This window comes from Balaenoptera physalus (genome assembly GCF_965194825.1).
Source record: "Balaenoptera physalus genome assembly, chromosome: 11".
Taxonomy (NCBI): Eukaryota; Metazoa; Chordata; class Mammalia; order Artiodactyla; family Balaenopteridae; genus Balaenoptera; species Balaenoptera physalus.
This window is the reverse complement of record NC_138896.1, coordinates 67588995-67604413: the sequence shown is the minus strand read 5'-3', so window position 1 is coordinate 67604413 and position 15419 is coordinate 67588995. Positions and strand designations below refer to the sequence as shown.

At 44.7% G+C, this 15419-nt stretch overlaps 1 protein-coding gene across 10 annotated transcripts in view; it reads right to left on the bottom strand.

Moving 5' to 3' along the window:
• SCN10A (sodium voltage-gated channel alpha subunit 10) overlaps positions 1-15419 on the bottom strand; it is a 109464-nt gene that overhangs the window by 51649 nt on the left and 42396 nt on the right. For 9 of the 10 annotated variants that reach the window (XR_014251010.1, XR_014251011.1, XR_014251012.1 and 6 more), the window contains 5 exons: positions 13467-13640; positions 5914-6273; positions 3457-3903; positions 1974-2114; positions 232-355 (listed from right to left, as the gene is read on the bottom strand). Coding sequence is in view for 6 of the 10 variants with exons in the window: in XM_082413725.1 (XP_082269851.1) it covers positions 232-355; positions 1974-2114; positions 3457-3903; positions 5914-6273; positions 13467-13640 (1246 nt within the window). In the remaining 4 variants the exon portion in view is untranslated. The remainder of the gene's footprint in view (positions 1-231; positions 356-1973; positions 2115-3456; positions 3904-5913; positions 6274-13466; positions 13641-15419) is intronic. The other variant, XM_082413727.1, reaches the window with a different exon arrangement.

Sequence of the window (15419 nt, the reverse complement as noted above, 5' to 3'; positions counted from 1 at the left end):
CTGACGTGGCATGAGATGCAGATCCCACCACTCAGCTACTGCGAGTCTGGCATTTGTGTTTGATGCTGGGCCCTCAAGCTTGGGAGTGAGGAGCAGGGGACACTGCTTGCCTGTATCCCCTGGACCCCAGGCCAGAACCCTGGACACAGAGGTGACCAGATGAGTACTTGTTGAGCTGGGTTCTGGCCCTAATGAATGTCAAATGGAGGAGGTCTGTGGCTGCCACTCTACCTTCTGTGAAGCAGTCATCTGGCTCATCGAGGTCATCTGCCAGCTCAGGGATCTTCCTCAGGATCTCCTCAGGATCCAGGCAGTCCACGGTGCTGCCTTCTGAGGAGCTCGTGTCCTCCACTCCCTGCAGGGCAGAAGCCCCGGCAGTGAACCCAGCTCTCTGAGGGGCCCAGTGAATCTGCACACTGTCACCACAGGTCTGACTGGCTCAGAGCTCCGAGATGCAGAGAGAGCCCCTCAGGGCTGGACCCACCACGGTGTCCCTTCTGTTTCGGTGCCTTGCCAGCTGAGCCCCAGAACAGTGATGCTCTCTGAAGAGCCCCAGAGGTTCAGCTGTGTGAGGCTTTAAACCTCCAGGTCCCTGAGGGAGGGCTGGCGATGGCCCGAGACACGGTAATTACACCCATAAAGACTCTCAGCCTTCACTGGGCTTGAATATTTAATCATGGAGCAATGCTGCAGGGGCCCTGCTGCCCTCCTGGCAGCTTCAGCCCTATAATGTCTCCAGATGAATTCAATTAGGAGCTGAAGCTGCTCTCATATTAGTAAACCTGATCGCTTGGCTAATGGACCCAAATGGTGGGGTGGGTCCCCATCTGTCACTGTCAGGCCCTCCCTGCCTGGCCAGGGTCATGGACAAAATCAAAACAAAAACAAAAACAATCCCCAGCGGTAGTGTACTGAAAACACCGAGTAGAGAAAACTAGCCAGGGGAGTCCTTAGAATGCTCAGCAGAAACATGTCCTCCACGTGTAGAAGATGGCAACCCTCACCCAACTGGAACCAAGAGGCTGGTGTTCACGCAGAGCCCTCAAATCCCTTCTCATCCCACCCTCTTCTCTCACCCCGCTGGGTCAGCCTTGGCCAGAGGCACAGAGCCAGTGGCTGGCACTCCTCAAGCTGATGGGCTTGATAACTTTGGGATGAATTATGTCTTCCTTATCTTTGCTTACCCGGTGCCTGTCACCATCGGCACTCAGTGGCTAGGTGTCAAGTTAAATTCTTGCATTTAATACAGTGCTATTACAGATGCTAAATCTTTAGAGATACCTCTTTCAATGTAGCTTGTTTTCTTTAAAGATTTGTAATGAAACCACCAAGTTTATTTTTACCTCTTATAAGATCTTCTTCCTGCTCAGTCTATGTAAGTCTGTCAGTACAGCATTCAGTACAGATAGCCTCTCCCCGGCACCAGTCTGCTTTTGGCCCGAGAAGACGGTGTGGACAACAGAAAGCGGGGGTGGGAGGTGGGAGATGGTCACAGGGAAGACTTCCTCACCCACAGCAACTCCAACTTTTATCTGCTGGCTCTGAAAGATACTTAACTTTCTCTGTGCACTGTCTTTTGTTTCCTTTTTTCTTGGCTGTCATTTTCTGGGCACTTATTCCATTTCAGGCAGGAGCTAAACATTTGACAAGCAGCATCTCATTGAAGTTTCAAAAGAATCCTACCAAGTAGCCATTACCACTCAGCTTCCCAGATGGAGACACAGAGGCTCAGAGAGGTTGAGGAACAGGTCCTCGGTCCCCCAGTCTATGGAACCTCATTCTTCCCGGTGAAATCATGCTGATTAGCCCAGAGGTTTGGAAGGACTTTAAAAATTCCCAAGATGAGACATGAGGCTCCGCGGTTGAGTGTAGTCTGGAATACCCCACGCCCAGCCCTATCCTCCAGTCCCCTCCATCCCACTGGTCATTGTCCGGCTGGCTGTTTAACCTCTCCAGGAAGCTCACATACCTACCTCTGTAGGGCCCTGAGCAGGAGCCTCGTCTTTCCACTTCTCACCTAGGTATGGAGCCAGGTCCTCAGAGGACATTCCAGAACCTGAGCTCCTGGGTGGCAGGTGGTCCTCATCTCTCCCAACTTGTTGCAGCTCCTCCTGCTAGTGAGAGAAAGTCCCAACTTGGGTACCTGGGCCCACCCTCAGCTAACCAATTCTAACTTTGAAGAGATATTGCAAATCATCATCTGCCAGAGCCAAGGACTTAATATATGCAACGAACATACATACATACAGCCAGATAGATCTGTGTGTAATATGTGGCGTCATTACTTACAAGTTGTGTGACATTAGGCAAGTTATTTAACCTCTCTTATTTTCATTTTTCCCATCTGCAAACTTGAGAAGGCAAGATCTACTTCATTTGGTTATTTTTATGACTAAATATGTTCATACTTGTGAAGCACTTCGCAAGCAGTGCTTGGCTCCACAGATGTTAACCATGACCATTATCACTTGTCCAGGGGTCAGAGTGGTAGTGAACTTGGCCCTCTGGAGACCCCAAGAACCTCCAAAGTAATTGAAAATGACTCTGAGTGGAGACAGCGTCACAGAGTTCATGTCCTTTACTCTGGGGATGGTGACGCCCTGCCCTCGGCTGTCACCCAGACAAAGGCATGTAAAATATGGCAGCTGATAACAGCAGCTGCTGGAACACAAGAGCAGTGACAGCTGCAAGGGACGGAGGCTAGGGAAGAGCTACAGACTCAAAGCACAGCTGTCTGAGGCCACTTAGTGGCCTGGCCAGCAGCGCTCTGTCTCCGGGTCCCACAGGGACCCCTGCCTTCCTACATTGTGGAGACGTGCATGCCCTGAGTTGTTGAGAAGAGGTTAACAAGGGTTGATTTATCAGCTTAAGGTAGAAAGGAACTGTGCGAAGCATTTAAAAATATATATATTACCCAAAAATATGCTTCAAATTCTTTGGTGCAAAAGGAACAAGAGTCATTTCCCTGTGACATCCCCTGTCGGGAAAAGCTGGATGAATGAGTCACATAATGATCAGGACTTTTTAGGCTGCTGGTGAAGATGAGACGAGCCTTGCTCTTGGACAACATCCTGTTCTTAGAGCAATCTTATTAGCACCTCCTGCGCAGAGCCTGGGTTGGGTGGAGCAAATGGGGCAGCTATATGAAAGACAATTTCAAGCAACTCCAAGTGGCCTGGGGCTCAAGCAGTGAGTGCCCCTGCTCCCTGCTTGCCTGGTGAATTCTGACCCTTTCTTCCAGGCCCTGATTAAATGTCACCTCCTCCAGAAAGCTTGGCATGGCCTGTGCTTCCTTATGTGAAGGGGTCTCATGCCGGGCTTGCCCAGGGCTCTTCAAGGCTGCGCCAGTCCTGAGGTTGGAAAACCTCTTCATCAAAATTTCCCTACTGCCCCTTGTCACTCCAGCCCTAAGTCCCCTCCCTGCTTCCTGTGGCTGTCCCGTGGGAGAACTCTCACCTGCCCTTGGGGGATCACTTCCCGCTGGGTGCTCTGCGCATCCTCCTCACCATCATTCTCCAAGTCATCGAGGTCAGACTCGCCCTCGGCAATGGGCACAGAGACCCATATGTTAGGATTGGTGATGAAGTCACTGTGGTCATCACTGGGGCCTCTGGGAGCCAGGAGCCCTCCAGGGCTCCCCGCAGCCGTGTCAGCAGTAATGTGGTTCTCAGCTTTGGAGGTGGAGAGTGGGAGTTTCACCACCAGCTGGGGCTCCGCCTTGGGCCGGGGGAGCAAGAAGGGCCAGTTGAGGAAGTTGCAAAGGGCCTTCTTGGTGCGCCGGCCTAACACCTGGATCCTCGCTAGGGCCACCTGCAGGTTGTTCACCTCCCCGTCGTCCTCTGGGGCTGTGAGGTTGTCGGTGCTGAAGGAGTTCAGCAGCAGGGCAATGAACAGGTTAAGCACCTGGAGAGAAGGCGTGGAAAGGAAGATCACTCAATCGATGAGCTGATCCCCTCCGTGGCCCACCAGGTCAGCAGCTGGGTGGCAGGACAGCCACACTGGGGCCTCTCCCTGCCCACCCAAGATGCTTTCCTTCTTGGGGGAACAGACATTCTGACAGCAACTGAGAGGAGCCTCAGGGATGCCCTAAGCAACTTGCTTCACGTGGACAAGGCTTGGAAGCACATTCTCCACCATAGAGGAGGGTCACCCCTGCTGAGCAAAGGGACATTCAGGGACAACAGAGAGGAGCAGGCATGGGCCTGCCCAGGACCACCCTCATCAGCCATACCCTGGGTTCTATTGCTCACTCTGGAATCCTGGGCACATCTCCTCGCTGCTTCCAACTTCATGTCCTTCCCCCTTAAGCAGGGAGTGGGGACCCCCTACCTGCCAGAGTGGTTGTGAAGAGGAAATGACACGAGGATGTAAAAGTGCTCGGAGAGGCAAACTTCCTGCCTCAGGGTCAGGGGCCTCTGTGACACTGCAGGGACGGGGAGCTCAGCCTGGAAGAAAGGAGTTTTCTCCAGCCCCCTACTCGGGAGAGCAGGCAGAAGGTACCTCTGGCTCAGGGACCCTGTTGGGAAAGACTTTGAAGAGTCTGGATTTGTTTTTTCATCCCCTCTCTTGATTTAGCTTTCTCTTATCTGTAAAACTCTTATGGGAAAAGAATTCAAGTTGGTTGACTTCCAGGGCAATAAGAAAGGGGCTCCTGTAAGACATGGAAGCAACCCAAGTGCCCATCAATAGATGACTGGCTTAAGAAGATGTGGTCTATATATACAATGGAATATTACTCAGCCATAAAAAAGAATGAAATACTGCCATTTGCAACAACATGGATGGACCTAGAGAATATAATGCTTAGTGAAATAAGTCAGACAGAGAAAGAAAATTACTATATGATATCACTTATATGTGGAATCTAAAAAATAATACAAATGAATTTATATACAAAGCAGAAACAGACTCATAGACATAGAAAACAAACTTATGGTTACCAAAGGGGAAAGGTAGGGGGGAGGGATAAATTAGGAGTATGGGATTAACAGATACAAACTACTATACATAAAATAGATAAGCAACAAGGATTTACAGTATAGCACATGGAATTATACTCAACATCTTGTAATCATCTATAATGGAAAAAATCTAAATCGCTATTCTGTACATCTGAAACTAACACAATATTGTAAATCAACTATACTTCAATTAAAAAAAAAAGAAAGGGGTTCCTAAAAATAACACCCTCCCCTCACCCTGGTCAAGGCTGGGAGAGCAAAGGCACCCAGAACTTGAGGGAGTGGAGACAAGCTGAGGACAAGGAGCCAGACTGGGCCAGAGAAGGGGTGCTGGGGCCAATTGGGAGAAAGGCCTCCAGAGGGGCTCCCCCCAAACCTGAGAGTGGATTTTGTTATTGTCATGGCGTTGGATGTTGTCCATGATCCAGCTCCTCTCCTTCCTCTTGTCCCATTGTGCCTCCCCTCCTGCTCTTAGCTAGAACCCATGTAACTCTGCTTCCCCCCCCAAAGAAGTATCTTCTGAGAACCCTAGAATGGGGAAGGGAAATTTTCCTTCAACAACTAACAGCTACCATTTATTGACTTCCTGCCATGGCCCAGAAACTGCACTAGGCAATTTGTGTGTGTTGTTCCTGTAATTTAGTTCCCCCAGTAAGCCCATGAGTAAGCACTATTTTCTTGATTTTAAGGAAATTAAAGCTTGGGAGATTGTCTCTTGGGCTGGGTCACCCAACTTTACTAGAAGTGGAGCTGGGATTCTACATCAGGTCTTTCCTGCTCTGTCATATGGACTTATTCCAGCTGCTTCCCAACAGATAGTTCTTATGTGTCCCACACAACTTGGAAAAGTGTGAAGATTTTTCAGTCAGGGAGGTACAATGTGGGCAAGACATGTGCAATGTCAAACTTTCTAGGATAACATGGAAGTCTCCTGCATTGCCCACGCACTCACCACCAGGTTGCCCAGCACCATAACCGTCAAGAAAAGGATGAGGCAGATGGACTTCTGGCCGACTTCCATGCAGGCCCACATGTTCTCAATCCACTCTCCACAGAGGATCCGGAAGACAATGAGGAAGGAGTGGAAGAAGTCGTGCATGTGCCAGCGTGGCCATTCTTCGTTGGGTGCCGAGATTTTGCGCCGGTTGTCACGGTAGTTGTCCCCGAGGAGCTGCTTGCCAACCAGAGCAAAGATGAAGACAATGATGGCCAGGATGATGGTGAGGTTCCCCAGAGCCCCCATCGAGTTGCCGATGATCTTGATGAGCGTGTTTAAGGTCGGCCATGACTTGGCCAGCTTGAAGACCCGCAGCTGCAGAGAAACAGAGACCATGTCAGGTCCTGATGGTTGCTTCCATCACCTTTCATCTCAAGTCTTGGCCAGAAACAAAAAAAGCACAAGGTAGCTCATTTCATTAACATGGGTTGATCCCGGGAAGCTGCTTTCAAAGACCTTTCTTCGTATGTCATCAGTTACTCAAAAACATGACCAACCCTCTATGGTCCCTATGTACTATTAATGTGCTCCAATGACTGTGGCAAAGTCAGGGGTCTCATATTGGGGTGTTGGTCGTGTGACGTGTACTCTGTTCTATAGCCACACGCCTCCTGAATGTAGATCTATTCTATGGGGTGGAGTGGGGTATGATGGAGCTCGTAAATGTGTGAGAAGAGCCCACCTTTGACCTGAAGAGAGGCTAGCTTCCTGCAGGTAGGGCACAACCCACTGCATTTGAGAGGTATTGGCTACCCATCCTGTTGGGGCATTTCTCATCCTGAGGCCTTGGACAACATCTTTTACCCCCACCATCTCTGAAATGGTAAGTATCTGTGATTTCATGAACCTGGGATTCATATGTTTATTTAATTGACCAACCAATCTACCTACTTTGTTGGACGCCAGCCACGCACATACATAGCACTGTACTAGCCTGTGAGGTATATGGAGAGAAGTCTGTGGACTCCTGTCCTCATGGAACTAATGGTTTAGTTGCAGAGGTAAGGCAAAGACCCAGAAAGTCTTCACTGTAAACCCAAATGTGCTAAGTCCCACAGGAGAACAAAAGCACCATGCATAAAGATGTCTAAACATTTAGAAACTACATTTGTGTGGTTCTCTAATTTGTTAGAAAGAAATATGTGAGCTCAGCTGTCATGGGGTATTTATGGAGCCCTTACTAAGAGCCAGGCTCTGGCCAAGGAGCTGGGATGCTGTGCGGGACACAGTAGCAGCAGTTTTATCACCCAACACAGCAATAACTCCCAAGGTTTAATCCTCTTATGCAGGAAGCTCCATACGTATTTTTCTTTGTGATGGGGGCGGTCTGTGTTCACCTGAGATCTAATCTGGAACTTATTTTAATGAGGATGCTTTACTTTTGGAATAGAATGCAAGGTAAGTCTAATATCTGCCCTCTACTGAGGAGGTCACCACTTGGTGATGAAATGGGCCTTGAACTTGTGAAGAATATCAGAAGATGGAGTAATATGGTAGACTATATTGGGTCCCCCTTGGGTTCCCCTTTCCATCAAAAAGTTACTAAAAATGCTAGATAATAAAATCTTATGCGCATTAATGATCTGTCAATAAAGTAAGTAATTCTTTAGCCAAAAATTAAATAACTATGGGAATTCAGAGATATAAACAGATTGCTGAAGTCAGCTTTTCTCTGAAGACATTTGCAAAAGTGATGAATCTGAGCATAAGTTTTAATGGTCTCATGAGGCATAGCAAGCAGGAAACACAACCCAGGGCTGCCTAAGGTAGACAGTATAATAGGAATTTCTCCCACCATTAAGGCAAGATCCCATAATAAATATCTCCCAAGACAAGGGCATGGGACTTCCCTGGTGGCACAGTGGTTAAGACTCTGTGCTCCCAATGCAGGGGGCCCGGGTTCGATTCCTGGTCAGGGAACCAGATCCCACATGCATGCCACAAGTAAGAGTTTGCATGCCACAACCAAGGAGCCAGCGAGCCGCAACTAAGGAGCCCTCCTGCTGCAACTAAGACCCAGCACAACCAAATTAAAAAGAAAAAAAAAAAAGACAAGGGCAAACTGAACGGCAAATTTTAGATAAAACTGAGAGAGGTTACTGCCAGAAGGCACTCACTGAAAGAAATTCTAAATGATGTACTTCAGGCGGAAAGAAAGTGATCCCAGAAGGAACGTATTATGTGCAAGAATGGATAAACAGCAAGGAAGCGCTAAGTATGAGAGTGAATCTAAACAAACATTGAATGGACACAACAGTAAAGTTTCACGGGGTAGGGCAGAGACTGGCTATATGGTCACCATTCACTTTTACTCCTCTCCTCTCAGGAGAAACATCATGCCGTAATCAGACACAAGGAAGACTGTTTTCCCGCTTTACTTGCAACTAGTTGAGGTCATATTATTGGGTTCTGGCTGATGGAATGGAGATGGAGACAGAAGTAATGTACACTACTTTCAGGCAGAGCCATAAAACATCATGCACTTTCTCTTCCCCTCCCATGGCCACCATGGAGGCCACCCATTGAAGATGCTGGTGACATCACACCATCCTGAGTCACTGGAGTCACTACTTGGAGCAGACAAACCAGGAGAGATTCCCAACCAGCACTGAATATGCTGTAAACATAAACCTCTATTATGTTAACTCACAGATTTAGAGATTGTCATTACAATTAGTTGTACTTCTCTTGAGTAATGCAGAAATTGGTATATTGCAGCGAGCCATTTCAACACATCGGGTATGTGGCACTGGCTTAGTGATCACGTGGTGTACAACAAGGAAACTGATAGAAGAATCCTTGGAAAGTGTTGATCTGTGTTGCAGGGGCAAAATGATTGTCTGCAATAATTCTGGGGCAGATCATGAGCCAGTAGCACTAGGCAAAGGGTCTGTAAAACAGAACCTTAGTATCATGTGTCAGTTGTAGTTGGTTATGTTTGTCAAGACATTACAAGAAAGAGATGAGTTCAGGGAATATTTGGTTGATTGATAAGAAATAAAAGGAAATAGAATCCAGAAGTTTAATGTATAACTGAGTCACTTTGCTGTACAGCAGTAATGAACACAACATTGCAAATCAACTATACTTAAATAAAATAAAATAATCCAGAAGTTTAGAGTCTTGAAGGTTTAGGGAAGTAGACTGCTTTAGATCTCAAAGAGTGAGCAATGGGATTAAGTCTTTATGTGTTCAAGACCAGTTAAACTTTTCAATGAAATGAAGCACACCTTAGCAAAGATCTTATTAATGGTGTAGCCACCATTTGAGGCAGAGAGAGGCAGGGGGACAAGAGAGCAAAGAAACAAAGCAGAACTGAGAACTTTGTCAAAGAAAGCACTCTGGATATATAACACACACAGAGGTCTGAAACCATCTAAGTTTTGAAGGAATTGTATTGCAAAAGAAACCATGAGCCCTGACTAAAAAAGCCTTTGACTGTGTAAACTTTGCCATCTTTCCACAAGCAGGAGGCAAGCTTTGAAGGTTGTACAGGCCTTCAGATATGGCACAGTCACTTCTAGAAGGAGTCCCACCTAGAGCTGACTGTCTTGCATCAGACTATGACATGAGTGAGGAATAAACCTTTATTGGGCTAAGCTACTGAATTTGTGCAAATTTGTTTGTGCAAATCTGGAATTATTTATCATCAATTAAGTCATATAGATTTTTAAAAACAAGATAAAATTAAAATAATTAACACGATAGTAAGTTGGGAAGGGGTAACTGGAATAAAAAGTTGTCCTGAAAAGTAAAGATTTTAGCTAACTTTTGACTTTAAGTTAACAACACATGCTGTCATTTCTAAGGTAACCACTCAAAGAATAAAAACAGAGTATTTAGTTTCCAAACCAATAAAGGAGGAAAATGGAACAAGGAAAAACAAACAGTCCAAAATAAATCAAGAAGAGAGAGAACAAAAATGCTAGAACAGAGGAAACAAATAGAAAACTGAGAATATAATGATAGACACACATTCAAATATATCAGTATTCACAATAAAATAAGTGGACTAAATGCTTTGGTTAGAAGACAAAGAGTGGATTGAATAAGAATCCAAAATCTGACTGCATACTATTTGCAGTAGACATATAACAACCTTAAAGATACGCAAAGGCTGGAAGTAAAAGGATAGATAAAGATATATCAGGCAAATTCCAAACTAAAAGAAAACAGAGTTGTTTAATTACTATCAGGCAAAAGAGATTTTTAAGGCAAAAAGCATTTCTAGGGATAAACAAGGTCAATTCTCACTGATAAAAGTTTCGCTCCACTGGGAAGATCTAACTTAAAATATGTATGCATTTAATAACATAGCCTCCAGATAGAACCGTAAGGAGAAACATCATGCCGTAATCATAGTGAAAGATATTTTTATACACTACCATCTCAGTAATTGCTAAAACAAGCAGACAAAAATAAGCAGGGATATAGAATATCTGGACTACACAATGAACTTTCTCTACCCAGTGGATATATATGCAGAGTATTGCACCCTGCAACTGTAGAAGATGCATTCTTTTCAAGTGCATAAGGAACATTTTCACTATACTGAGCCAAAATGAGATTATCAATAAATTTCAAAGCATTAAAATCATACAGTGTATGTTTTCTGAGTATAATACAATTAAGCTAGAACTCAATGGCATAAAGATAACTAGAAATACCACATACATTTCAAAATTAAGAACCATGCTTCTAATTAGCCTTTGAGTCAAAGAATATATCAAATTTGAAATTAGGAAATATTTAGAACCAAACAATAAGGAAAATTCTGGGGCTTCCCTGGTGGCACAGTGGTTAAGAAACCGCCTGTCAATGCAGGGGACACGGGCTCGAGCCCTGGTCCGGGAGGATCCCACAGGCCACGGAGCAACTAAGCCTGTGCACCACAGCTACTGAGCCTGCGCTCTAGAGCCCACGAGCCACAACTACTGAAGCCCGCACGCCTAGAGCCTGTGCTCTGCAACAAGAGAAGCCACCGCAATGAGAAGCCCGCGCACCACGACGAAGAGTAGTCCCCACTCGCTGCAACTAGAGAAAGCCCGCGCCCAGCAACAAAGACCCAATTCAGCCAAAAATAAATAAATAAATTTATTAAATAAATAAATAAATAAAATAAGGAAAATTCTACATATTAAAGCAGTTCTTAGAAGGAAATTGAAGTCTTCAATGAATATATTGGAAAAGGAAATAGGCTGAAAATTCCATCCTAAGAAGTTAGTAAAGAATAAAATATGTGGAATGGAAGCTGCAATTAAGATAAGATGCAGGACTAATTGAAATAGAAAACATCAGTGAGGTAGAGAGGATCAACAAGCTAATAGACAGTTCTTTGAAAAGACATTAAATTGACGATCTTTGGCGAGACTAATAAAAATAGATAAAAGAAAGCACAAATCACTATATTTAAAGAAAGAAAAAGATAACATAAGTACATGTGATATGGAGCATTAAAATGTAACAGCATAGCATATACAACTTAATGTCAATAAAATTAAAATTTTAGATAAGAAGGAAAGTTTTTTAGAAAAATATAACTTACCAAAACCAATTTGAGAAATTGAAAATCTGAGTAGTTTCACAGCCATTAAGAAAATTAAATCAGTAATGAAAAATCTTGACTTCCAGATGGCTTAATTAGTGAACTCTACCAAACTTACAAGAAACAATAATTCCAGTCTTCCCCAAAGATTGGGTGTAGAAGAAGAGGAATATTCCTCACTTCTTTTTATGGAGATTAGCATGACCTTGATGCCTAGATACTAAAACCTAGCAAGGACAATGCAAGTAAGGAAAATTACAGGCCAAATATTACTCATCAATATGGAGGCAAAAATTTTTTTAAATTATTAGCAAACTGAATCTTCCAATGTATAAAAAATGTATCACGATCAAGTTGGGTTTATCCCAGGAATGCAAAGTTTATTTAACATTAGAAAATCAATTAGTATAATTCACTGCTTTAACAGATTAGAGAAAATCATGTGATTATCTTAATCATGGAGAACAATTGTCTGATAAAATTAAACATCCATTCATGATTAATATTCTTAACAAAAGAGAACTTCCTAAACTGATAAAGGAGTTTTTTAAAAAATCTTCTTAAAAAACCTGCCACAAATATCAGACTTGCTGAAATACTGAAAGCATTTCCTTTGAGATCAGGAAAACAGCAAAAATGTGTGCTATTAACACATCTTTTCTACAGTGTACTGGATGTCCTAACCAGCACAGAAATGTAATAAAAAGAACCAAATGGTATAAGGATTAGAAAAGAAGAAACAAAACTCATCATTTGCATATGATATGATTCTGTTAACAAGTTTAAAAGATTGCATAGATAAATCATGAGAATTAATAACAGAGCTATCTGGATCCAAAAATATTAAATAGCAAAATACTAGCAAAAAAAACCCAAAAAAACAACCCAAATCCCAGAAAAGAACATTTAAAAAGAGGTTTCATTTGAAATAGCGTAATGAACTAGGGAATATCTAGGAATAAATCTAGCAAAAGATATGCAGGAAGTCCCTTATGGAGAAATTATAAAACTATTGAAAGACTGAAATAAATAGATTGTGTGCCATTTTTATGGATCAGAAGACTACATAACATAAAGGTTATATTTCTTCCCAAACTGATCTATAAATTACTGCAGTCCTAATAGAAAAAAAAACCCCAAACCCAACAATTTTGTGTGTATGTGGGTATGTAACTTGGCAAATTGATTCTAAAATGAAGTGCAGGGGCCACGATATTCTTGAAGAAATAAAACAAGGTGGGTGACTTGCCTTACAGACACAGACATCAGGGGGACATCTCTTTTGTTAAGAATAAGGGAACCCCTCCTGCAGAAGGCGTCCTGGAGCTTAGTTGGGAGAAGAGCCAGGACGGGAGGCTAGCAGGAGGCAGTTTTTGAGGTGGGTGAGACATTGGGGCTGTGATTTGGGGACCAAGGGGATCAGAGGATGATCAGAGCTGGGACTCTGGAGTCAGGCAGCCTGGCTTTGAAATGCAGGTCTGAGGCTCACTCAGCAGCGGGGAGACTTTGGGCCATCATTTAACCACTCTGTCTCAGTTTCCCGCATCTATCTGTGGGGATAGTAAAAGCAACTCTCTCAGGGTGATGTAAGCATAAAATGAGATGTGTTATGTCAAGGGTTTAGCTCTGCGCTTCATGCATTGTCAGAACTCAAGAAACAGTAGTTGCTATGATTATCATTTACTGTTATTTGGTAAGAGAACAAGAGGGTGCTAGGAAGTCTCCTCTTAGTGCAGATGAGGGGACCCAGGCCCAGAGAGGAAAGGGCACACCCCCACTTTGAGTAAGTGCAAAGCACCACGTCTCTGGCTCCCAGGAGCCATGCCCTGCCTCCTCCCACAGGGAATGAAGAGGAAGAGGGAGCTGGCTGGTGGGGTCCCCAAAGGACAGAGTCCATTTCTAGCGGGGAGCCTCCTTGGATGTCCACATGGAGGTTCCCCAAGTTGCCAAGAGAGTACATTACCAGGCGGAAGGTCCGCAGCACCGTCAGGCTCCCCTTCCTGACCGCACCCAGCTCTATCAGGCTCACTGTGACGATGATGCAGTCAAAGATGTTCCAGTTCTTCTGGAAGTAATAGTAGGGGTCGAACGCTATGATTTTGAAGACCATTTCAGCAGTAAAAAACACAGTAAAGACCTGCGGACAGAAACAGGGATCCATCTCAGCAGGGTCTGTCGGGTCGGGGGACAATGACAGAGCAGGGGGAAAATGTCGTGTTTATAAGGTGGCAAATCCCTTCACCTCGTTTTTATTCTGTTTCTATATTATCTGCAGGCTCCTGACGGATTGGGGATGGGAACACTCAGTGTGGCAGCAGAGAGAAATCTCTAGACCAGTGCTCAGGGAATACATGTTAGTGTTTCCATGCTTCAGTGTTTCCATTTGAATGGTGTTGCACATGGAGTAAGTGGATAATCATTAGGATAATAATTATTATATAATTATGTAAATGAGAAGTCAATCTGGTTCAGTAGTTTAAAAGCAGGGATCGTGGGGCAACACAGACCCAGAGAAAAATGCCAACTCAGCCATTCCTAGCTTGTATAAGCTTGGACAAGGAGTGCATCCTCTCTACCTCAATTTCCTCATCTGTATAATGGGCTTTAAGTGAGATAATGCATATGCAATTCTTAGCAAAGGTCCTGGCAGACAGTACTTCATTAATCAATAAAAGCTATTAGTAAGAACAATAATAATACATTGTCTCTTAAGATTCTTTCAGCTCTGAGTATCTTTAATGGTCTTAAACAGAATAGAATTCTGACATTGAGAGAGGTCAGGGCCAGGCTTGGGTCACACAACAACCAGCAGGGAAGGGTGACAGGTAAGGAAGAAACCAAAGACCAGAGTCAGGTGTTTTTCCCTCATTTGTTTTCATCAGAGCTTCTTGCCAGCCTGGGAAACAGAGGTAGTTATATCCCTTTTACAGAGAAGGAAGTGGCTGAGAGTTTAAGGGACTTGACTGATGCCACAAGACGGCAACTGTGAGATGCAAAGAGCATCTACTGAGTGCCCTTTGTAGGCAAGTCAGCGTGGTGTGGGGTGGGGCGGTGAGGTCCTGTGCCCTAGAGAGACCTGGGTCACCTCTGGCTCCACCTTCCCCACCTGTGCTACCTTGGGCAGGATACCGAACCTCTCTGAGTCTTAAGGCTCTCTTTTGTGCTGCGAGGGTGGTGATAACCTCATAGCGCATTGTGACGCTGAGATAACACTTACAAAGCACCTGACTCATCATAAGCACCACACAGTGCCTGCCTTTCTTTCTTTTTAAAAAATGGCACTGGGCTCTGTCACAGTGGTAAAGGCCTTTGGTCTTTCTTGCCTCAACTTCTGCAACTGTAAAACAAGGTGCGGGCTCAGAGGTCTCTTCCATCGGACCCTTTGGGGTCTATGATGACTTCTTGGCAATAAGCTCTCCCTTCTCTTTCCATTTCCCCTTTTCGTATCAACTTTACATAGAATATGTCTTCTTAGCCTAGGTGCTGCTGAAACGTAAGGCATGCTGGCTCCACAGTATCCCAGAACCTACTGGCATCATTTTCACAACCCTGGATTCTGGGAAAGGAGGAGATTTCTAGAGAAGAGTAGTCACATTTCCTCTGGGACCCCTCCTTCCACCTAAGTCTGCAGCCTACAAGGAGTTAGAAGAGCTGTATGGTCCTGGTGGACCTAGTAAGCCACCTGCAGTGGAGTGGACAGTGGTGTGGACATGGAGGCAGGACCCTGACCTTCGCAGCTTCTGCTTTTCTTGTGTGCGTGTGTGTGCACACACACACACGCACACACAGACACACGTGCACGCACACACACACACACACACACTAGCAGGTCCTGTGATGGGGTTTAGCACCCAAGAGTTGAGAGGTGTGAGCTTCAGAGCCAGTTGGCCTGGGTTCAAATCTTGATGCTGTCACT